The following is a 25,197-nucleotide window of genomic DNA, read 5'->3' on the forward strand; positions in this document are numbered from 1 at the left end:
ATCGACTTTGCCACAAACCCCCTCAAAGAGGTTCAGACATGAAAACTCTGTGTCACTCTCAGCCATGATCTCTTTTGGGCAAGTCACATTTTGGCATCCAAAGCCAGACGCCGACTGGGCATCCTGCACGTGGTGCCATTTGAAGGGATGGAAGGAGAGCAAACGGTGAAGCAATTGACAAGGCACCACTAGGTTTGAGAGGAGGGAGACAAGTTTCAAAGTTCATTCTTGAGATTGGACAGATGTTGTTTTCTGGCTCTCCTTCGAGTAGACACACTTGTTGCGGGCTTTGTGTAATGATCTGAAGTTGCCTTACTTTGGATTTAACTTCAAGGAGGAGAACGTAAGTGGTTTTAAAGCAATTGCTTCACCACAGGATTCAGAGTACCAAGAATGGGAGGATGGGGAAGATAATTGGAGACAAGGTGGGATGAATCTGCACCTGAGAGAGAGCAGGTCTCTGTGGAAGAATTCCCAGGCTGAATTAGCAGCGGTGGATATCCGAGACCAGACTTGAAGTGTGTTTCCAAATCAATCAATCAATCAATAAAATGGCAGTTGTGCTGCAAGTAAGGAAAACTCGGCCCACGCAGTCTTTAGCAGACTCTTCAGCCTTAAAGGCCCAACAGAGCTGCACAGTCGACATGTGGCAAATGACAGGTGACAGCAACTGGTGGCATGACATGGACAGATGCAGGAAAAGGCTGAGTGACCAGCAGATGTAGTGTGAGCTGGCAGGTAGTAGACACTCCTGCTTTACCATACGGACGAGCTGGAACCCGGGGATTATCCACTCAATGTGACATGTGCCTTCAACAACATCACAAAAAGAAACTCTTCTCAAAACCCTTCTCTCCTCCTCCCTCTCACATTGCACCAGAGCAGTCAAAATGCTCTTTCCCTCTCCTCACGCTCATCTTCTCCATCTCCCTTCCCCGAACCTACTCTCCCCACTGTCCACATCCCGCCAGAGCAGATAGTCATAACGGCGATCAAAATGACCCCCCCCCGCCTCAACCACACACACACACACACACACACACACACACGCACGTGTTGTACACAGACACGGAGCACGTGTTGTACACAGACACGGGGCACCACGTGCTGTACACAGACACGGAGCACCACGTGCTGTCCACAGACACGGAGCACCACGTGCTGTCCACAGACACGGAGCACCACGTGCTGTCCACAGACACGGAGCACCACGTGCTGTCCACAGACACGGAGCACCACGTGCTGTCCACAGACACGGAGCACCACGTGCTGTGCACAGACACGGATCGACATCACGAACCAGAGAAGGAAACCCCCGCCCGTGGTCGCTCGTTTAACAAAGGATGGAATGTTTGTGGAATGTTAACCAGGAATGTTACATTTTAGATCCACACGATCATTTTATTTGTATTTTTGGGATCAGGAAGGAAGTTTCCATCAAACATCTCATTAAATCAACAAACACAACAACAAACATTTCATATAAATCACTAACTTTTCTTCATTCCAGATAATCATCGAAAATAAATTATTTCATCTTTAAATTGACGTTTTCCAAATCTTCCTCAGAATTAAATAAGAGATTCCGAACATACCTCTTCAGTTCAGGAACGACCACGACCACGACCACCACCTCGACCACGATTACGACCACCACCTCGACCACGAGCACGACCTGTGTTGCAGTTACTGCATAAGATTCAAAAGTTGACCCGGTAGTTTTTCATCGTTATCCTGTCACCACACATTCTTCTTCTGCTTCTTCTTCTTCTTCTTCTTCTTCTTGGTGTACCTCCTCCTTCCTTCCTTCCTTCTTCTTCTTCTTCTTCTTCTTCTTCTTCTTCTTCTTCTTCTTCTTCTTCTTCTTCTTCTTCTTGTCCATCTCCCTCATCTCTTTCATTGTCCTTTAAATGGTTGGTTTAAACGACAGTCCAAGAAGGCTCATTGGCCAATGGACGTCACGTGACCAACTTAATCCACAGATCGCCCATTCTCCCACTTGTGGGGCACATTACAGCAATTTTTGAGAGGAATCGTGCAAATGATGATACAAGCATCAAATTTGGCACATTTGTTCTCCAAGGGATTCTAATCAAATCTGCCTGATTGGCCATTTGAAAATCCAAGATGGCAGCCATTTTTCAAGATGGCCGCCAAGTTAGCCTCCCAAAGTTGACTTTTTGCTTCGAAGTATTTGTAGTTGTCCGATTTGCATGATCGAGGTGTGGACACCCATTTTTTCAAGCCTGCTGGAGTGGATTTTCCTGTTTTTAAAGCCCCCTGACACACACTTTCTGATTTTGCACCACTTTAATGATTATCATATGAAGCTAAGGCCTTTCTGCAACCAGCCCTGGCTCATAAATGTTTAAAGTTATGCATACCATGCGAATGTTCCTCCAGCTGCTACTGTCCACATATGCAGCTGCAGAGTGCTGTGCAGGGGAGCCCTGACTGAAAGCACTTGCATCTCCGGTTGCAACCTTTCTTGCAGGAACACTTGGTCAGTTCCTGACAGCTGGCTGCAATAGGGGGTAGTGTTGTCCAACATATCTGCCACGTCTCTCCATTCTGTGTCCATCTCCATTCAGCGGGACTGCTCGTGTCTGGACTGGATATGGTTGCCTGGCCCCAGATGATCCCAGCCTGATAGGCCGCACACTTTGCATGGTCTCTGAGGGCTGCCTGTGTTGGTGGAATTGAGTTTTTCGGCCCCTGCTTGCAGGCAAAGAGATCCAGTCTTGCTCCGTCCACACCAGTGGCTGCGCTTGATCTGTCATACATGAGGACAATGAATCTCTCTAGTCTCTGCAGGTCAAGATCACGAATCAATGTTGGATGCTGGATGAGATTGGTGAATGTTTCAGAAACATCATCAAAGACGTTCCAAGTCTGCCATGCAGTTTTCTTCCCTTTACCAGTGAACACATGGAAGTATGGGATCCCTCCAGCTTTCTCAGGCCCTATTGCAGAAACTACCTCATGGATTAGAATCCATCGTGCCTTGGCTCCTTGGCCAAAGGCAATCTACATGTTCTCAAGACCTAGTTCCTGTAAGGATGGCAGTACGGATATTGTTATGACTAGTACGTCCGTGTCATTAGCCTTAATGATAATGGACTTGCTACCATCTGTCGTTGCATCCCTGGCGTGTACAAATATTCGAGTGTCAGCTTCTTCATGACAACATGGAGACACAGCATCCAGTGACTTCCTTGTGTTGCTAATGGCATCTTCTCCTTTTGTGACAATGACTGTGCATGTCGTCTGTGCTTCACACATCTTTTCCGCAAGGAAGTGAAACAGCTCAGTCTTGTTGCTGTCATCTCAAAGAAAGCTTCTCCAGTTACTTGGGGTCTTACTGGTTCCTGTCACTCTTCTTCTGATTCCTTGCCCCCTTTTCGACCTTGCCTCGGACTTCAGACTTGACTTCTTGTACACATCAAACACTACGTCCACCCTCTCCTACCTGGCACCATAGGATTCCACCTTTGGGATGTCTTCTTCAGCATAGTCATCAAATATCTTTGAAGTGCATGGAGGTAGGGAATTGATTAGTGCTGAGCCATCAATGATGACTGCATCTCCCCTTGGTTCTCTGTCTGGGATGTTCACTTGCGCTTCAAGAATTCAGCCAGCTGTAACTTCTGACATGTATGAAGCTTGCCACTGTCACTGAGAGATACAGGGTGTGACTGATTCTCATGCTTGAAGAATTCTTGCAAGTCACACTGCCTGTTCTGGCATGAGATGAACAGTCGTGAGAACAGCTGACAGTCGTCTTTCAGGGCTTTCTCCTTATAGTCCAGCAGCCATTTCTCATATGAGGCCAAATAAGGAAATTCGTTCAACACCCCCTTCAGAAAAGGTTTGACTTGACAGGGTGGTAGAATATACCCTATAGAACACCTCCAGGTTTCAATGTGGTTTCAAATTGTGGTATCATTAAAATTCTACAGGCCATTATACATACCAAGGGTACTTACCAAGAGGGTCACTGTGGGCTCGCAAAATTTAGGGGAGAGGTAACGTAAACGACTAAACGTGAATATCTTTGTCGAGACAACCAATTTTCAATATCGAGTTATCATTGGCTTCGTATTATAATTCTCTATCAGAGTATGTACAGCTATTTGAAAATGGCCTTTGCCATGGCATCACCAAAGCTAAAATATCACACTAATTCAAACTTTCTGACATTTTAAATTGTGTTCTCATGTGAAAGTGAACGGTGTTTCTCAAATACTACTGGTATGTATACATTTTGGAAATCAAACGCTTAAGAAACGCAAACGCAAACTCCCGTTACTTCGGCCTGGCCGGTTACTTCAACCTGGATCACTGATCTCTACACCTGGATTGATCACGACAGCTCCGTGTGTGAAGCCACCGGAAGTGCACTGTCCACCATCTTGTCTCCACCAAAAGAGGTGAACTGTCGTAACAAGCCGCATTGGCTCCATCACTTCCTCTCTCTTACACTCTTTGGTGTGAATTTCTGAAGCACGGGCCCCTACGTGAGAGAAGTTTCATATTTGTGGCCGGGATGACCACCTCTAAGCGATCTGAAGCGGCTATGGATGACTCTCCTCCGGCTCCCTGCATGGAATGCAAGACTTCTTTGGGGAATCGCGACGATTGTGTCCAATGCTCGACGTGCGGATCGTGGACGTGCATCGCGTGCTTGATGGGTTGCACCAAGGCTGTCACCGAAACCAAGAAGAAAGACGCATCTCGAGTGCTCGGTTGCGCGGGCGTGGTCTACACGTGCAAGAAGTGCCAGGAAAGCTCCGATCCTGTCACGGCCGATCTCTACGCGGCTCTGCTCAAGATCGTCATGGCCAATTTCCGATCGTTGTCGGAAATGATCGCAAATCTGACCACTCAGGTAGCGGCTCAGAAAGTTGTTGGGAATCAACGACAGCTACAACAACAACAACCGTTCGACATGGCACAAGTCGTGTTGGCCGTGTCCCAGGCGGCCTCGGAGACCATCATGGAGCAGATGGAGTTGAAGGAGAAAAAGCCCAACCTGGTCTGTGTCGGCTGGAAGGAAGACACCACCTTGGCGTGGGACAACGAGAACGAACGCGACCGGGTGATTATCGACTGCCTGTGTGACCAGCTGCGCATCAAGAAGGATCTGGTGGTCAAGAACTTCCGCGACGGGCCGAAGCACGACCACAGATCGCACGACCGCAAGGATCGGATCATGAAGGTGGTGTTTAGCGACTCCACGGCGTGCCAGATGTTCCTGACGGGGGCGAGCTCACTCATGGCCGGGGATGCGGAGGTCAAAAACGGCAAGTTCCACGCGTTCGTCCGACCCAACCAGACGGCAAAGCAGAGGAAGGTCGACGGCGATGTGCGCACCGAGTTGAAGGCCAAGAAAGATGCCAGAGAATTCGACATCTACATTCCTCGCGGTGAAATTATGTCCCGACGTGGGGGCGGCTCGGGAAACTAGGTGGGCCTGAGCATGTTATTCCGTTTTACCTTACTAACTTTCATAGTATTTTGCAAAAAGAGCACGATTTGCTGTTTCTGACTGCAAAAAATCCTGAAAATGTTTTTTTCATCACTGAATCATAGTTAAATGAGACTATCCCGAGCGGCTTTTTCAGTCGGTTTTCGAATGACTTTGTTGTGTATCATTGTGACAGGAGTCAGGAGGAGGGCAGGGAACGACAAGGTGGGGGTGTTATAGTTTTAATTCCAAAGAAGGATACAAATTTTGAGGTAAAAGTTGAAAAAGCCAAATTTTTCGAGTCCCTTTGGTGTACAATTTCTCGATCATGCGGCGACAAAAAAGTTAATTTTGGTGTTTACTTTAGATCTCATTTTTTTTTCCACAGAACGATTCAATTAATGCCGTGATCAATCATATCCACACTAATTATGATCCTTTTTCCTCGTTTGTGCTTTGTGGTGAATTTAATTTACCAAATTTAAAGTGGGACGGTATATCAGTAGGAAACAAAAATGAGGAAATGTTTAGTGAGGCTATATTTGAGATAGGCTTGACTCAGCATGTTCATGTTCCAACGCATGTAGCTGGAAATATTCTGGATTTAGTTTTTGTGAACAACTTATTTCTTATGCAGCAGTGTGAAGTAGAACAGTTTCATGATATCTTTGATCATTTTGCAATTTTTTTAAAATTGCGTTTCAAAGTAATGAGCGATCTGTGAGTCGGAATGACATACCTGACTTTAAAAATGCTAATTATGCGGAAATTTCTCGTGAATTATGCCTTTTTGACTGGACAGCAGCCTTTTCTGTATGTGTGAATGAAGATCAAATGTGGGAAATTCTGTACAATTATTTAATTATCCTCATCCTAAAATGGGTCCCGTTCGTCCAAAAAATTGTAATTGGTCCTCTGAAACCTCCAGTGCTTACGAGAGACAACGGAGCACTCATCGTAGGTATAAAAAATCGGGAAAAGATAAGCACAAACTGGAATGGAAGGCAGCATCTAGGCATGCGAGATTTTTGAAACGAAAAGATATTTTTATGCAAGAAAATGGAGTTCTTCAATCGGAACAAATTCACAAATTCTGGAGTTATATAAAGTCAAGGTTAAGTAACAGATCGGTTATTCCACCTATGGTCGGTGCGGACAGAAATATAGTGGTAGATTACGGTGAAAAAGCGAAAATATTTAACAGTTTTTTTGTTTCGGTTTTCACTGAAGATGATGGTAAACTGGTAATTATGATCAACCCTGATCATATTAGGTCTCCTCCTTTGCCTGTGTGTGATAGGCTGAATGTTTTTGAACATATTAAAGCTCTTTCGGCTAAATTTTCATCTGGCCCAGATTCTATTCCTCAGAATTTCTTGGTTAAATTAGCACTTGAGTTGTCGGAGCCTTTGTCTAGAATTTACTCGTTGTCTATTCATTCTGGCATTTTCCCTTCTAATTGGAAAATAGCGAAAGTGGTTCCTTTGCATCAGAAAGGCATCATTTCAGTCGTGGAAAACTATTGTTCTCTCAGTTTATTGAATGTTGCTAGTAAGCCTTTAGAATCGATTATTCGTCAGTATATTTTAACACATTTGAAACAGAATAGTATCATTGGGGAGTGCCAACACGGTTTCTTACCTAAGCATTCTACAATAACGCAGCTCATGTCCTGTATGGATGACTGGACTAAGATTGTCGATCAAAACAATACTGTGGATGTTATTTATTTGGACATAGCAAAAGCTTTTGATTCAGTTAGTCATACAAAACTCATTCAAAAAATGACCACCTATGGTTTTAATGTGAAAATTATCAGTTGGGTTAGAAATTATTTGCTTAACAGATCTCAATTTGTACAAGTTGAAGACACTGTTTCTGAGAATCGTCCGGTTAGCTCTGGGGTTGTACAAGGCTCTTTAATTGGCCCAGTCCTTTTTTAATCTATATCAATGACATTGTGAACTATGTGAAAACAGCCTCTTTAAAGTTGTATGCGGACGACGCAAAAATATATATTTCATGTCCAAGAAACGAGCAAAATGTTAAACTTAAAGAAGATTTGAAACAAATAATGAGCTGGGCAGACAATGTAAAATTAAGAATCGCAGTAAATAAGTGCTTCGTTCTTCAAATCGGTCATGGAAATGCGAAGACGCAGTATGAATTCCAAGATTTTCCAGTTCCCTCGGTTAAATGTATGCGTGATTTGGGCGTAATTGTTTCGGACGATCTTAAATTTAGTGCACACTGCAAAATGATAGCACAAAAGGCATTCATCATGGCTGCTTTAATTTTTAAAGTGTTCCGTTGTAGAGATAGAAACTTTCTGGTAAAAATGTTCATCACCTTCGTTCGGTCACTTTTGGAGTATGCTACAGAAGTGTGGAATCCGTGCTTAATTAAAGATATTGATTTAATTGAGCGTGTTCAGCGATCCTTCACGCATAGAATTCCAGGAATGGCTGGATTATCTTATCCAGATCGTTTGAAAATACTGAAATTGGAATCCTTGGAACATAGAAGAGTAGTAAGGGACCTCGTTTTTGTGTATAAAATCCTGTTTTGGTTTAGTTTCTTTTTCAGATTATTTTGAAATGGCTTCGAGATCAGGTCAACGGAAAAATCATGAATATTGCTTGAAATGGATTAGAGTGAATAAAGAAATTCGAAAATTATTTTTTGCAGTTAGAACCATTCCAATTTGGAATGCTTTACGGTCACAAGTTTTTGAAGTCTGTTCAGTGTCAACTTTTCGGCAGCGAATATCAGTTGTAGACTTCTCACAATTTTTTCAGGGCATGGCCACGGCCATAAATCGGCCTCGTTGTTCCCTGGCCTTGATACCCTAAATTACAGTATTTTTTTTTTAATTACATTTATACCTCGCATAGGAAATGTTCGTGCGATCTCGGTTTTTTTTTGTAATTCGAAGCTTTTATTGTTCGTTGTTTTTTTTTTTTTTTTTACTTACATTTTGTATCAGGCCAAAGAATAAAGCATTCTTCTTCTTCAGAAAGTATTGTTCTGCAGAAATTCAGATACATACAGAGGCATGCATAAAGAAAAATGCAACTGTTATTTTTAGCGTTCGTCTTTTACTAGTGTATAGCAACACGGAAGCACATCCGAGGTGTGTTCAAAAAGTATCCAACCTAAATTTTTCGTGCGTAAACAATGAAGCTCGGGAGGCGTGGTTTGGTGCACATATGTAGGCGATCCTAATCCATATGCGTGAATATTTTCCCGCCTGCAGAAGCTGTCAGTCGCCGACAGACCGCCGATGAGTGAGGAAGTGTAAGTGAGCGCCGTCGGATTTTCGTTTTTGACAAAATGACGGAAAAACTTGAACAACGCTACTGCATCAAATTTTGTGTAAAGCTTGGCAATTCCCAAGTGGAAACGATCCGCAAGATTAAACAGGCCTTCGGGAACGAAGCAATGGGCACCACACAGATAAAAGAGTGGTACAACCGCTTCAAAGATGGTCGCACATCAGTGGAAAGTGAAGCACGTTCTGGTCGGCCCTCAACATCCCGAAATGAGATCGTCATTGACGAAGTGAGGACCCTGCTGATGCAGGATCGTCAAATGACGATCAGGGAACTTGCAGACGAGGCGGGTGTCAGCATTGGATCCGTTCATTCCATTGTGACTGAGGATTTGGGTTGAAGGAGGATCTCAGCGGAGTTTGTGCCAAAGCTGCTAACGATCGAGCAGAGCAACTCCGTTTGAAGATCGCACAGGACATGCTGGAGACTGTGAACAGCGATCCCAACTTCTTCAACCCAGTGATCACTGGCGATGAGAACACAGTGATCCATCATTTTGTCAAAAACAAAAATTCGACGGCACTCGCTTACACTTCCTCACTCATCGGCGGTCTGTCGGTGAGTGACAGCTTCTGCAGGCGGGAAAATATTCACGCATACGGATTAGGATCGCCTACATACATGCACCAGACCACGCCTCCACATACGTGCACCAAACCACGCCTCGCAAGCTTCATTTGTTTACGCAGGAAAAATTAAGGTTGGTTACTTTTTGAACACACCTCGTACATCAGAGCCGAGCATAATAGTTGTCTTTGGCAACACGGAAGTACATTAGTGAAAGCCGAGTATAATAGTCGTCTCTGGCAGCACGGAAGCTACTCATTCATCATAGTGGATAATAACAGTTATCATGGTCGACACTGGGAGCTGTGCATGACAACACAGAAGCACATTAGTGAGAGAGAATCATAATAGTTGTGCATGGTTGCACGGAAGCACATTCGTCAGAGCGGTTTGTAATATTTGTGTCTGGCAACAAGGAATCACATTCGCCATGGAAGCAAGAAGATGTCATCTGTTGTAACTTTTAGTCAGCGTCTTCTTCACCACTGGATTCAAAGATGGTTCTTGGATTTTCACAAGTTTATTCGGCCATACATGCACATGCTTCTGTGCAAGGCTTGTGTCGGTTGCCTCAACATCATCGTAGGAGGCACAGTGGCCCATTCTGCTCAGCATGGTAATGAGCTGTTTTGACCTCATCATATGGCAAACTGCAATTCCCAGGGCTACATGCTTGGACATGCTTGTTCTAGCATGAGTCGCACAGTGTACAACATCCTGAGCAAGCATCAAGACACGTCTTTCATCTGATGAGTTGCTACATTCTGGTGCTGAAAACTCATCTTCATCTTCCTTTTCTGGTTTGGCAATAACCCAGCGTAATAGCCAGTAAAGACTGTCTGGTATCACAGATTTGGATTTTGTCAGGGTTGGATCCATGATATTAGGTAGTCGGACTGATATGCCTTCGCATTCATTGATCTCAGACTTGATGAGTTTCGCAGTGCGGTACAGCAGACTCACCTTGTCGCAATCATCCATCACTGTTGTGGGCTGTTTTCTTGGTACACCCGTGGCTGTTGCGGTGTTACACTGATAGGCAGAGTTGATGACATCTTGAAAAGATATGGAGCTTGAGTACAAAAGCTCGGACTTACTAAGATCATATGGCTTATGGAAGACAATGTCATCTCCAAAGTGTTTCTTGAGTCGAAGTTTGAGTCGCTGGGTAGTGTATCTGTCGACTTCCACTCCATGTCCGTGCAGAAAATGATTGTATCTGTCCAGAAGAATTGTCATATCAAAGGCCTTCCCACCATTCAGGTCAGCAGAGATATCTTCAGCCAATTGCTTGAATGCCGTATCGTAACAAATTTTTTGTCACCCTTCATGGAAGCCAGCAGACTGCAGATTAGCTTTGCTGATGTATGAGGCATGGCAAGCTCTGTGGTATCTTGCTTCTGCTGCCACGAGATCGTTACTGACAGCACTAGTAGTCCGTAACATGTCCTCATCACCCTTCGCGGTCACTGCTTGCACAATAGTTTCACAGGCTTGGAAAGTTCTGACCATGGTCATCTCCTTTACCCTTCTGTGTGTTTTCTTCTTGCAGAAGAGGCACATAGTCCAGTCAGTGGACGTTGACTGGGACCTGGATATCTTGGAGGTCTTCGTCAAACTTGTTTCAGATTGTGTGCCAATCTTAGATTATTTTGCTGGTGTCGGTGAGAATGCAGATCTCCTCCTCTGCATGTAACGCAGGTTTTCTTTGCTTGTCCATTTTTCATAGCAATTTGAGTGCCATTTAACATCCACGGTTGCCAAACTGTCAAAATCTGATTTTAAACGTTCGTATACTTCATCTCGTCGGAGTTCCAGTGCTGCAACAAGTGTCTGTATGGAGGTATCTCAGGCTTTCCTTAGTGTCTCGTTTGAGTCCATCTGATAAATTATGCACTTGTGAAAGTTAGTCAACTTCTGTCTCTTTACAGGTGAAAGTTGCACTACTGCCTGACTCTCTGAAATGGCCATTGCTTCAGTTGGCTGGTAGGATTCTTTCAGATGTTCAATCTGGAATGACACAGAAAAGCAACTATGTTAACCCACAGCCTCTTTTACCATCATTATAAAGATGACATTTTAAAACTTTATTTTTGTAATTATCTCGTCCATAAGAATTTCATAAAAAATAGACTAACACAGCATTTTTTAGTCCAGCAGCATGAACCTGTGAAAAATTCAATTGTTCAACACCCACTGCTGAAAAGTTTGACTTGACAACTTAGTATGCTCTAAAAGATGCCTAAAATATAAAAAAGCTCATAATATTTTATTTGTTTGTGATTTTTACCTCTTGTGGTTGTACAGTTGAATGAATATCGACATTTCTGTACATATTCTGAAAGAGAGTTATAATACGAAGCCAACCTCAATATTAAAAATTGGTTGAATCTCGACAAAGATATTCACGTTTACGTTACCCCTCCCCTAAATTTTGCAAGCCCACAGTGACCCTCTTGGTAAGTACCCTTGGTATGTATAATGGCCTGTAGAATTTTAATGATACCACAATTTGAAACCACATTGAAACCTGGAGGTGTTCTATAGGGTCTATTCTACCACTCTGTCAAATCAAACCTTTTCTGTAGGGAGTGTTGAACGATTTCATTTTTTTCCGATCCTTGCTCCTGGACTATTAGAACTTCCCCCAACTTGCTCTTGTTTGAAAAAAAGAAACAATGTTTTTCTTGATTGGATGATAGAAAGGACATTCACTTTCATTCTGTCGCCCCTCCATGAATGAATGGAACTGCTCTTTGCCCCGCTGGTGATGTGTGGCTACCATTTCGGCTCGAGTTGGGTCTGCAATGTTCTTCATGTCTAGTACGAGTAGGTCGGCTGATTCTTCTTGGAATGGGTTGCCCATCTCCTGCATTACTGCAGAGAGTGCTTTCACCTTTTCAAAGAAAGATTTCTGGGCACTCAGTGTCTGCTCATGGTGTCTGCTGTTGTTGGTTGCATCTTTCATACCAGACATGGCCTCGTATCCAGCTACTAGATGACTCACTTCGGGTCCAGCGACCATCCACCTACGAAGTGCTGCCAGGTCTTCTGTCAACCCAATTGCTCCTCCGTCACCTTTGCTGACTGCATTATTTTGCTCGTGGGCTTGGTCGATTTCCAGGGCAGAGAATTATCTTCTCGACTTGTGGATAACGAAATTCCCTTTGTGAAACTCCCTGGCCACATCTGGATGTTGTTGCTCAAGAGACATCATATCTCGGAGGTGAACTGGGATCCATCGCGCATAGTTGACATTGTTATTTGCAAAGAAGTAAGGCGCCAGTTCTGAAAGTGCTTCATGGTACAGGTTGAAGTCTCCTTCTCTGAATGAGTGGATCAGGGTGAATATGGTGAGCTCCATGTCCAGACTCCAGAACTGGAACTGTGGACTCTCTTGCCTCCGTTGTTCACACCAATCTTCAAAGGTTAGATCTGATCTGTAAGACTCTTCAGAGCGGTAGTCATGGTATGCTTCCTTCATCAGTTTGTACAAGCTGCATGCAGTGATCTGTGGGGTTGTCTTGTCCTGGTGACACTGGATGCAGACAGGAAAGACTCTGCCAACCAGATGAGGCCACCTCTGCTTCCACAATGGAACTGGTCCAGCCACTGTCCTGTAGTAGTGTTCCTATGGATCTCAGCGCAGCCATTTCTATATGAAGTCCACCAAACATGATAACGAACTTGTCCTCTCCATATTCGGGCCACTGCCATTGTATTTGTTTTGCCAGAGAATACAATGGTTGGTCAGCAGCAATGACAGGTGTCTGCCCTGGGTTCAGGAAAGCCACTGTATCACAGACCTTCTCCATGACATGCTTGATCATTGCAACAGAGTGAGCCTGGTCTCACAACAGAGGCATCAGTGCTGAAATGCTCACTTCAAATGGATGGCTCCTTTTCTGTGTTGCATGGTCGGCTTACCATGTGATGCAGACTGCATCAGCCACATCCTCAGTGAGGAACACTTCCTCCAACCAACAATATTCTTCTTTCAAGTGTGACCACATTGACTCGGATGCTGGTAAGGACTGGCTTGCTACTGGAGGAGAATTGGGATTTTTCGTAATGTATAACATACTGGTGGATTCGATACCACAGGATGGATTGACACTATGCAAGTGTTAATCGCCCTCAGGTCTTGTACAAATCGCCACGTCTGCTTACCCGGCTCCTGCACAGGCAAGATCGGTGTGTTGCACTCGCTGACAGTCTCTCTAATTACCCACTGCTCGAGTGGTGCCGCAATCACTGGAGCAATTCCTCTTCTGGCCTCTTCACGTAGAGGGTACTGTTTGATACTGGGTAGAGGCTTGGTTTTATCCACCATAATGTGCACTGGTTCTGCATTTTTTTTATTCTTCCTATCTCATTTGGGTGTGCAGTCCATAATTCCCTGGGTACTTGTGCCAACAAGTCCTCTTTTTCCTCCATTGATAACATTTCTCCACATGGTAACCTATTTATCTGCTCAAAACGGCCATAGAGTCCATGCGCACCTGTTTCCACATTACCCTTTGTTTCCTTCCATGCGATACAGATTTCTGTCCTGTACCTGACAAACATACCCTCTCGATAGATCTTTTAATCGTGTAATCATTGGGCCAATCTCTTTCGCTCTGTGTCCTTTCGCAACGATTAATGCAGCATGCGGCATTATATTCATGGATTGGTTCATCGAATCGCATTGTTGTTGTGTAAATTTCACCTCCAATCCAATCCCCTCCTCACCAATGCAAAGATCAGTAGTTGCGATTTTGAATTCCACACCGAGCACATTCTGTACTTCATGTGCATAATTCACATCCCCTCCAGAAATGTCATAAAATGCTGAACAGTGCCAGGGGTTCGTTCCATTCCACCATATTTTCATCGTGATGCTCTACCCAATGTTCTATATCGGGAATCGTTTTTAACTCTGCCAAATTCTGCTTAGTTATCTCCAGGACATGTCCTCTGTGTATTCGCCTCCGGTACACGGCAGGTCCGATCGACCGTGATAGCATTTCCGAGGTCACACTTTCTTTGCTCTCTGGAATATTTAAATACACCCCATTTTCCGAACATTCTACTTGTCTCCCCATCCCCTCTCTGTGCCCTATTTCAGAATCCCTATTCGGTCTTCAGTTGCGCGGAGAGTTTCTTTTCCAATGTCCAGTTTTCCTCCAAATGTAACAAGCATATTTAGTTTGGAGACGGCCCACGAGGGGGGCGCTCTCGTATTAATTTTCGCACATCTCCATTTCGGCTTTGTGTTCCATTTCGACTCGGTGGGGAAAGGTCTTGCGTCATCATCAGAGTATTCTGCCAGGCTCGCACGTGGGGCTGTTGGTTCTTCCGCATTTCTTTGGTATCACGAGAAGTCATCTGAATCCCAACGTTCTTCTTCCCATTTTTTCTTTTCACAATTTTCGTTTATAATCTTCCGTCATCAACATTTGCAAATTCTCTACTTTAATACGTCATTTCTTTTTTTGCTGCGGCGAGCATCTGAGCCGGCAGTTCACCTTCCCATCAGATTTTAACAAGTTTGATTTGCTTCGACAGCAATGGCAGCAGTCCTTCCACAAATAAGATAGTCAACAGCTCGTCCGGTATCGCTGTCATGCCCAACCCCGAGTGTTGAACAATAACTTGTGAACGATGCATAAACTCTTCAGGTTCATCTTTTTTTTGGTCTGCATCCTTGTATTTTCCCCCAATTAATCTCCGACGAACTTATAACTGTTCTCAAATGAGTAAGCAATTGTTGTACTCGAGCATTATCAACTCTTTCGGTTTCTCTTCCCGGTGCAACATCTGGCCACGCGGCATATTCTTTTGCGTTTCGCCATACTTTGACAGGCAGTACGGTTGTCATCAATCCAATAACATCGTTGTGGTTAGCTTTGTTTGAATTCATATAATACAATATTTGTTCCACGAATCCTTCTGGATTATCATCATAATATTTCATTTGCATTTTCATGGCTTGTAAATCGCTCTGGTTCCATGCACGATTCATGAACGAAGAATGCTAAACCCAAGAACAAATCAACACCAGAATTATTTCAATCATCGGGCATGCTTTTTCGAGTTCCATCTTGGCCGGCTTATTTTCTTCAATTATTTTCTGCATTTCCATAATTACTGACTTACATGGGTTCGTGGAGGCCTTAAAGGTCGCATTCGTACTCGAACCTCTCGTCTCACTTTCGTTAACAACCGGTGCTGACATTTGAATATTTCCTCCCCACGCGCCTTGCGGCGAGCGCGGAGCTATCGCCGGTAATATCTTCTGCACTTCTTTAAGGGTAGTCTGTGCGTTTTTCAAACTTCCTCTTATACTCGCGCTCTTTGCCTGCTCCTCTCTTTTCAGGCTGTCTTCAACCCATCTACCAAAGGTTTTCTAGTCTACTCGTTTTTGAATGGTTTTATCTTTTTCTCTCTTGTTTAATTCCCTCCTTAAATTCTCGATTCTCCCTCGATGAAACGTCACTTCTTCCGGAAAATTCAACTTTTGTTTCTCGGTTCCCTCCGCCCATATTTTTAAATCCTTTGACGAACTCGACCCGAAGGTTTGTTCTTATACTCGGCCTTTGACCCCAAAGCGGGTGCATCCTCACCCACTCCCTTTTGTTGTTGATCTCCCATAACTGTACTTCTCAAATCGCTTCGAGCACTTGTCAGCGCTTCCTTCTTTATAGCGATTTTTCCTTATGCCTATCTGCTCATCTTGATTTGGCGACTCTAATTCAATACACTTTGCTTTTAAGCCGTTTTTAATACAACTTTAGAAAACTCGTCCGCGCAATGCTTATGCCCCCCACTTCATGACAGAAAACATATCAAAATGTTATCCTGTCTCCAATACGTAGTGTCTCTACGCTGTTTTACACAACTCGACAAACTCGTCCAAGCAACGCCTGTGATCCTCCACCTTGTGATCAAAATATCGACACTTTCATCAAAACATACCAGATGTTATCCTATCTCAGACTCCTTATTTCTTTAAAATAAAATAAAATAAATAAATAAATATTTTTTAGAAAGTCCTCTATTTTACCCAACAAACAGCCCTGCATATATCCTTACCTCTTACATTTTGGTTGGAGACCGCTCAACCTCCGTGGAGAGCTCATCTGCCTGGGAGAAACACGTGTTCCAGGAGAGATTTCTCACTTTTGGCTTCGTTGGTGTTCACTCACGACAGGCAGAACCCTTCTCCGCGGGTGGGGGCTGTTGATCCGATCCTCGTTGCCAAACTGTGGAAGCAGATTCCTGCTACCTCAAGACAGTAAAAAGTAAGTTCACATGCAAGCCGTTTATTCAGCAAAACAAAAGACATTCCTGTGCACAGAAGGAAGGCTTCGATTCTCAACGATATTGCGAGTCGAAGACTGAACTCGACATTGAATATCGAATGTACATATGCAGTTCCACCAAGGTGTGTCTTGAGAACAGATTGAACTTTGTGGACTTTTAGGTTGCAACATAGAAGGATAATTGGTCTGTTTTTGGAGCTTCCTTATAGCCCCGAGAAAAGGTGAAGGGGGTACATATTTCTGGTTCCGCTGGTCATCAGATCGATAAGGTTTTGCAAGGTTGTTTACAGTTTCAGAGCAATGTGTGTATTCTGCCCTCTCCCAGTTTTCCAAGGATATATTTATTAAATTCCTTTTCAAAGCACGAAACTAAGTCAATTTTGCATTTTTACATTTGTGATAAACTCAATTAATAATCCACTTTCCACATGTCGCAGCCTTGTAACCCCAAATGGAGTTCTCTCATCCCCTCTTCCTATCCAGGCTGGAGTTCCTCAAGGCAGCATTCTTGGCCCTGTTCTTTTTCTGGTTTTCATCAATGATCTCTCCTCTCTGGAAAATCCTCTTCATCTATTTGCTGATAACTCCACCCTCTGTCATCCCTCAGATTGGCAAGCAGCAGCTTCTTTGCTCTCTGCAAATCTGGATAAAATCACAAGCTGGTCCAACACATGCAACATGTCTTTCAATCCTGACAAATCTCACACTCTCATTTTCTCTCTGAAAGGAAAGGACCATCTGGAACCCCCCCACCCCACCCCCCCAATCTACTTTCTGAACAATCATCCAGAGGACACCCTTTCATTCAAGCTTCTGGGTCTCATGACTCGCTATGATCTTTCCTGGGAAAGCCACATTTCCAAACTGGCCTCAAAAGCCAGTCGCCGACTGGGCATCCTCCATCGTGCAAAGTCCTTCCTTGGCACACCTGAGATCCTGACCACATACAAAGCTTTCGTCTGCAGCCTGATGGAGTACTGTTCTCCCCTCAGAGCTGGTGTTCCCACCAATCACCTTTCTCAGCGTCACGCTGTGCAAACCAAGGCATTTCGGATCATTGGTATCTCCAGCGATGAGGCCGAGTCTTTTGGTGTGTCGAGAAAGTTTTGGATCACCTTAAAACAGAAAAGACTTGAGAATCTCAGTTAAGGTTGTTCATTGAAGAATGAAACAGAAGGGACACACACACACGCGTGGAAACATAGCCTGTTGAAAATTCCAAGCATTCTCTCGCTCTGCATTAGATTACATTGTGGAAATATGTAATTTTAGCAAGGCGTGGTTTTCTCAACAAGCATTATTTCCAAGAAAATTAATTAATCAATGACGAGAAACAAAGAAGCTTTGAGTAAGTACAGATTGGTTTTTGCAGAGTTAAAATCACAAACACAGCATGAAAAATGGCTCCTTATCTGAGCCCGATTTCAAGTATCCTGGACGAGGAAGTAAAGAGAATGTGATGCTTTCGCCAAGGCATCAATGGGCTAACGGAGGAGAGATAAGGTTTACAAAAGGCTTTGAGTCGGGAAGAATGTGCACACCACGAACAAACCTCCCTCTTTGCTTTTCCCCGTGTATATTTATTAAATTCTTTCTTACACACTAGCTTCGGCTAATTAGCATTTTACATCATTGTAAGTTCAATTGAAATATTTTACCACAGATGTGTCTGTGTCTGTCTATCTGTCTCTCTCTCTCCCTCCCTCCCTCCCTCACTGCAGGCATGATGGTGGTCTTTCTGTCTTCTCTCTGGTTTTGCCCCCCCCCTCCACTCTGTCTGCGATATCCGCAATATTTCCGCAGGGCGCTCAAGGTCTGCCAGCAACCCCTTTCTGGTAAAATTACCAAAATCACGAATCACTGCTCACCTTCACTCGATCATTCCTCATTTTTTTCCTGCCTTTAGAATAAACTCCCACACTTTCTTCAATCCCACTTTTTCCTCGTCTTCAAAACAGCTGTTCACCACCACCTCTTATCTTCCCCCATCTTAAACGACAAAACTCCCGTTAATCCATCCCAAAACCACATCCTTCAAATTCCCTGCTTTCCTTTCCAAAAGTTCCCTGTCGTGTAGGTCCTGAAAGTCCCTGCCGTGTCCATCTTGTTTATCCCGTGTTCCCCATCCCATCCTTCTCCCTTCCACAGATCTCCAAATATCCCTGTTCCCCACTGTTTTGCCCTCCCCTCTCCCCTCTCCCACCCTCTCGTCTTCTGCTCCCCTTATTGTACATTCTGTGTGCTCGCACTCATACGAGCCTCGACAATGAATGCAAAAAAACTAGAAGGGCACTCGGAAGAGCGCATACCTCCACCACGCAATGCCTGATCCACGATAACATATCGGGCCCATTAGATTTTTGAACAAGATCGACGCGCATGCAGAAATGCCATTAAAAAAAAAAAAAAAAAAAAAAAAAAAAATCGAAATTTTTTTGGAAAAAAAAGTTGCAAAATTTTGTTTTTTTTCTCTAACAATTTTTTTTTGGGGGGGGGGTGGTTGGAAATCACTTAAAACATGTAGAAATGCAAAAAAAAGAAATCGAAATTTTGTTGAAAAAAAAGTTGCAAATTTTTTTTTTCTCCAACAATTTTTTTTGGGGGGGTGGAAATCACTTAAAACATGTAGAAATGCAAAAAAAAATCCCCTTTTTTGGGGGGGGGTTGGAAATCACTTGAAACATGTAAAAATGCAAACAAAAAAAATTTTCTCAAACAATTTTTTTGGTGGGGGGGGGGGTTGGAAATCACTTAAAATATGTAGAAATGCCAAAAAAAATTTTTTTTTCTCGAACAATTTTTTTGGGGGGGTGGAAATCATTTAAAACATGTAGAAATGCAAAAAAATTCTCTATTTTTTGGGGGGGTAACAATTTTTTTGGGGGGGTGGGGTTGGAAATCACTTAAAACGTAGAAATGCAAAAAAAATTTCTCTAATAATTCTTTTGGGGGGTAACAATTTTTTTGGGGGGCTTGGAAATCACTTAAAACATGTAGAAATGCAAAAAAATTCTCTTTTTTTTAGCGAGGGGGGTTGGAAATCACTTAAAATGTAGAAATGCAAAAATAAAAAATATATTTTCTCTAATAATTTTTTTTTGGGGGGGGGGGACCAAGTCCAAAATTTAATGGCATGATCCTTGGACCATACCTAACCCCCCCCCCCCACCAAGTTTCGTCGAAATCCGTCAAGGAGTTTTTCCGAAATACTGTTCACAAACAAACAAACAAACAAACAAACAAACAAACAAACAAACAAACAAACCAGGGTGACCAGTATCTTGCCAAAATGTGAACATGAGTGACTTATTTATTCGATTAAAGTTACTCAAAAAATAAGGGTTTCGTCGACCTTGATGCTTGACCTTTTTGTGACCTTGACCTTTATCTTTTCGTACGGTTAATGGTGTCTCTCCAGGACCGTTGTACATGAAATATCAAGAGATTTTGATGAGAACTGAGGAAATAAAATTTTCATGAAAAATCCGTTTTTTCGTCATGATGTCATCAGATGACATCATAGCGTCAAACTTTTGACAGATCTGGAAAGCACTTATCAAGCGCTTTCATAATGAGGTATTACTCGATATGGTATCTAAGATTTCAAAATTTGACCTTGGGGTCCAAAACTTTCGACCTCCAGCGCTAACCATGAAGGTCAAGGCCGATCGCCACCAAAAATTAATCAGCTGAGCGCCAGACCATGAACTATATTCCCATGGAGTTTGAAGACGATCCGATCAAAATTACTCAAAAAATAAGGGTTTCGTCGACTCCCCTGATTTGCGACAAAGTGACCTTGACCTTTGACCTTGATCTTCAAAATTTTGTGCGCTGAAAGGGACCTCTATAGGCCTCTGACATGCGAAGTTACAAAAATTTCCAATGATAACTGTGCTCTGCAGAGTGATTTATACGTGATTACAGACAAACAAACAAACAAAAAAAACATACAAGCTGACTAACATATCTTGCAAAAACTTCGTTTTGGCAAGATAACAAACAGAAAGGGGTGAAAACAGTAACCTCCATCCATCTTCGAAGATGGCGGAGGATAAAAAACAGTAACCTCCGTCCAACTTCGAAGATGGCGGAGGTTAACAAGTATTCCGAGTCGATTTGTTCATGGTGCCTGTGGTAATACAAACTGAGGTTTCATGCTGCACCATTGCCCGAAACACCCGAAGTATGCCAGAAATTGCACAAGGTTTGTCCGAAAAACCCGAGTGTTGCATAATATTCAAACCCTTTGCCGAATCAACCCAAAATCATTTCTGGAGCAAATAAATTGTTTGAAAGGTTACAAAATAAGTGTAATCAGTTGCAACTTAATGTAATCACTGGAATAAAAATGAAACTCCCCCACATATCCAAGGAGTTTTGGCAGTGCAACTGATTTGGTCACACATTATCCCTTTCAGTATGGTGAAATCCATACTTAAGAAGTGGAAGACGTATCACACCACCCAGACTCTTCCCAAATCACATCGCCTATTCAAACTCAGCAGCCAGGCAAGCAGGAAACTTCCGAGATGTCCCTGTAAATCCAACGACTTTAAATGATCTGCAAGGCTCCATGTGTGAGATAGGGGTCAGTGTTCATCAATCAACAATATCCCATTCCCTTCACAAAGCTGTCATCTCTGGACAAGTGGCAAGAAAAAAGCCATCACTGAAAAAGACACATCCAAAAGCTCATCTGGAGTTTGCGAAAAACCATCTTCGTGATACTGCACGCATGTGGAGAAAGGTTTTGTGGTGAGAGGAGACAAAAAGGTAAACATTTTGGTCGAAATTCAAAGCGTTACATCTGGCATAAGCCGAACACGACATCACCCAGTCAATTCCATCCCCACTGTCAGTCACGGTGGTGGCAGCACCATGTTAAAATAACAACACCATTCCTTTCGTGCAACGAAGGCACGTAGTGCTGCCAAGGCAGTTGAATTGGCAAGGAGTACAGTCCTGGACAGGTCACCACTCTGACACAGGTTACCCCAAATGGTTATGACCTCAGTGTGCTGCTACTCATTTCACCAACCTTGGAAGGATGACAGGCTGAGTCAACCCTATCTTGCATTAATTCAATGGTTGCAGGAGCTCAAACTCAGGTCCCAGAGGTCCCAAGCCAAGCACTTTAACCGTGAAGCCAACAACAGGCAAGAGCATCACGTTATGGGGCTGATTTTCATCAGCAGGGACTGCCAAGGTCATCAAGATAGAAGGAACAATGGACGGTGCAAAGTGCAAGAGAATGCTGAATGAAAACCTGCTTGAGTCCGCAATGATTCTCAAACTCGTATGAGATTCACATTTTTGAAGGACAATGATCCGAAGCACAAAGCTCAAGCTGCACTGAAAGCCAATCAACAGGATCCTCTCCTTGTCAAGGTCTGAGTGCACCAAGGCTCCAGGCCCCGTTTCATTCCTCATCTTTGTCAACAATCCTGACGATGTTGAAAATTGACTTGATGTCTTGTCTTTGCTGATGATCCCACCTTCTTCAGTTAGTTTCCTTCTTTTTGTTTCTAAATTCTTGATCTCCAGTTGTGGCCAGTTTATAATTGCACAGCGTTAATGGAATATCGGAACTGCAAGTTGGTTTCCAGCTTTGGTTATGATAATTGGAGAGAGGGATGACTTCAGAATGTCGTATTCTGCGTCGGTATTCTTTGTTGATTTTGCGTTGAATCTCGGGGCCTTCTTATATATTCCAAGGTATTTGGAGGATGCTTCATTTTCTCGTTCCAGAATTATTTTGCTTTCATTGATTGAGATGTTGTCTGTTCTTCTTGTTTTTCCTTGTACAAATGTGCACTTGGCAAAATTTTCAAGACCAAACACCATTCGGATGTCCTCCAAGTAGTGTTTACTCATTGCAGTTGATCTGCAAATTTCCTATCATTCGGGCTGAGGAGTTTAAATCATCCATGTACAGTTGGTGCGTCACCTTTATTGTTTCTTTACTCTCATTTCTGTATGATTACTCATATGGTTTTTATAATGGAAATTTTGAGAAACTTTTATCACAAGTGAAGCATTTGTAAGGACGTTCTCCTGTGTGGATCCTCATATGCCGATTCAAGCCGCATTTTTCAGAGAAACCTTAATCACATTTGGAGCATTTGTAAGGACGCTCTCCTGTGTGGATCCTCATATGGCCTATCAAGTTGTCGTTTCGAGAGAAACCTTTATCACATATTGAGCATTTGTAAGGACGCTCTCCTGTGTGGATCCTCCCATGGCGATTCAAGCCGACTTTATGAGAGAAAACTTTATCACAATTGGAGCATTTGTAAGGACGCTTTCTTGTGTGGATCCTCATATGCCCTTTCAAACTGAGTTTTTGAGAGAAACCTTCATCACATTTGGAGCATTTGAAAGGACGCTCTCCTGAATGGATCCTCATATGCTCTTTCAAACTGAATTTCCGAGAGAAACCTTCATCACATGTGGAGCATTTGTAAGGACGCTCTCCTGTGTGGATCCTCATATGCCCTTTCAATCTGAATTTCCGAGAGAAACCTTCATCACATGTTTAGCATTTGTAAGGACGCTCTCCTGTGTGGATCCTCATATGCCCTTTCAAACTGAATTGCCGAGAGAAAACTTTATCACATGTGGAGCATTTGTAAAGAAGCATTCCTGTATGGATCCTCACATGGCGATTCAAGCCGTCTTTTTTGATAGAAACATTTATCACATTTGGAGCATTTGCAAGGACGCTCTCCTGTATGGATCCTCATATGTGTTTTTAAAAGGTATTTATAAAGAAAACCTTTACTGCAGACAAAACATTTGTGTGGGTGTTCTCCTGCATGGGTGGTCCGATGGCCATTCAAGTTCTCTTGAGAAATGAAATCCTTACCACAAATGTAGCATTTGAAAGGATGCTCTCGTTGGTTGTTGTCTCCATTTGTGGGTTTTTTGAGGTCACCTGTTGTTGTAAAATCCATCGTGCACACATTATACTTGGGATGTATTCTCCTTTCGAGAACAGGTTTGTGTTTGCTCAATTTCACATTAAGCTTTGTGTTGCGAGGACCAGACGTACACTTGGATTTTAAGGGTGGTGAATTTTGACCTCGTAAATGTTTCTTCAAAAAAGACTTCTTCAATGCCAAGCCACACCAGGAGGTAATTTGTCCATTTCGACCTCTTAATTGTTCTACAAAAACAAAAACAAAGAACAAGTCATTGTGCAGTTTTTTTCTCAAAATATTACACACCATTTGTAAAAATTCATAAACTTCAGACACCCACCCCACATGCGATGAAGTCCAAGTCTTACAGGCTGGAACCATATTATTCCTGTTTGGATCATCATTATCGTTCTTCCCCCTCTCACGTTGAAAATCGACACTCTCGGGCTTTTTCACACTTTGTGATTGGAAGAAAAGATTCAAATTTTTTAAATTTTCACAGTGACGTCACATCTGCACGCCGCCTTCATCCATATGGCTGCTTCACATAGAGAAACAGTGCATGTCGAGCTCGGATTGCGATACCAATTCCACCATTATTAGCAACTCTGAAGGTTCTCAGAAAGGTTACACTGATCTGTGGGATTGTGAAGAAGCGATTGGAGACAAAATTATTGAAGGAAACCCTTTCAGGGGAATTATGGAGCCGAATCGTTTCAAGCCTTGTGCGACAGTTTCAGAGCAATAATGCGAAAGTGAAGATGGAGGTGTTAAAAAGATAAAACGTCGGTCACATGTTAACGGCAGCTTGGTCAGTTTTGCTTCACGATCAATTGACGGTTGAGAAGGGAGTGATTTTGTGTTAAGTGATGAATTGGTTTATATATTAAATCAAGCAGAAATACCCCTTATCACTCGACAGGACAGATAAAATGGGTGACATGTTTTGCTTAACTGTCGCTGGCTGACTAGTTGTCTTGTATGTTCTGGGATTGTCCAGATTCATACTTTCCCCAGATAGCATTTGTGTCTATGCCGTGTCCCACCATTGTGTCCATGAGATGTCGATGTCAATGCCCGGCCCCCGTGGATGGGGTAGTGGTGCGATGGTGGAGAGGTGGTGTTAGGTATTGTTGGGGGTGATAGTTGGTGGGGGATGGTGAAGGGGTGAGGGTACCCTGAAAGTTTCAGCATCCTCTGTCAAAACCTTTCAGAGGAGGGTTGGTATACTTTCTCTCCACTATAAATAGATGGCGGTTCATCTGATCTGTGGAAATGTGATGTTGATATATAATTATTCACAGGTATTTTTGTGTAACTGCCAGGAAATAGCAACAGATGTTTCATTCACAGCTCAAATTGTCGTGTGCATGTGCGGTCGCTGGGTAGAGATGGTGTTCGTTTCGAACGACGGCTTTTTCTTCCATGTCATCCTCTCTCAATTGTGGCAGATAACCACAAAATTTAGCCATCGCTATTGTTTCACAACAGTGCTATGCAACATGTTCTGAACACATGTTGGACCAGCTTGTGATTTTATCCAGATCTGCAGAGTGTGAAGAGGTTGCTGCTTGCTGATCTGAGGGATGAAAGATGGTAAG

At 43.2% G+C, this 25,197-nt stretch overlaps 1 protein-coding gene and 1 long non-coding RNA gene across 2 annotated transcripts in view; both read right to left on the minus strand.

Annotated features, from left to right (window-relative positions):
* The window catches only part of LOC147029134 (uncharacterized), a 30,250-nt gene extending 10,858 nt beyond the window's left edge, over nucleotides 1-19,392 (minus strand). Inside the window, exons 1-2 of the long non-coding RNA XR_015057842.1 lie at nucleotides 16,444-19,392; nucleotides 1,596-11,376 (exon numbers count right to left, since the gene is read on the minus strand). This is a non-coding gene — a long non-coding RNA (uncharacterized LOC147029134). The remainder of the gene's footprint in view (nucleotides 1-1,595; nucleotides 11,377-16,443) is intronic.
* A 316-nt stretch (nucleotides 19,393-19,708) lies between these two features.
* The window catches only part of LOC147029135 (uncharacterized), a 55,608-nt gene continuing 50,119 nt past the window's right edge, over nucleotides 19,709-25,197 (minus strand). The window contains exon 4 of the mRNA XM_085880088.1: nucleotides 19,709-23,841. Coding sequence (XP_085736214.1) covers nucleotides 23,288-23,841 — 554 coding nt within the window. The 3' untranslated portion in view covers nucleotides 19,709-23,287. The remainder of the gene's footprint in view (nucleotides 23,842-25,197) is intronic.

This window comes from Eptatretus burgeri, chromosome 4 (genome assembly GCF_056783735.1).
Source record: "Eptatretus burgeri isolate ZD-2024b chromosome 4, Ebu_testis_v1, whole genome shotgun sequence".
Taxonomy (NCBI): Eukaryota; Metazoa; Chordata; class Myxini; order Myxiniformes; family Myxinidae; genus Eptatretus; species Eptatretus burgeri.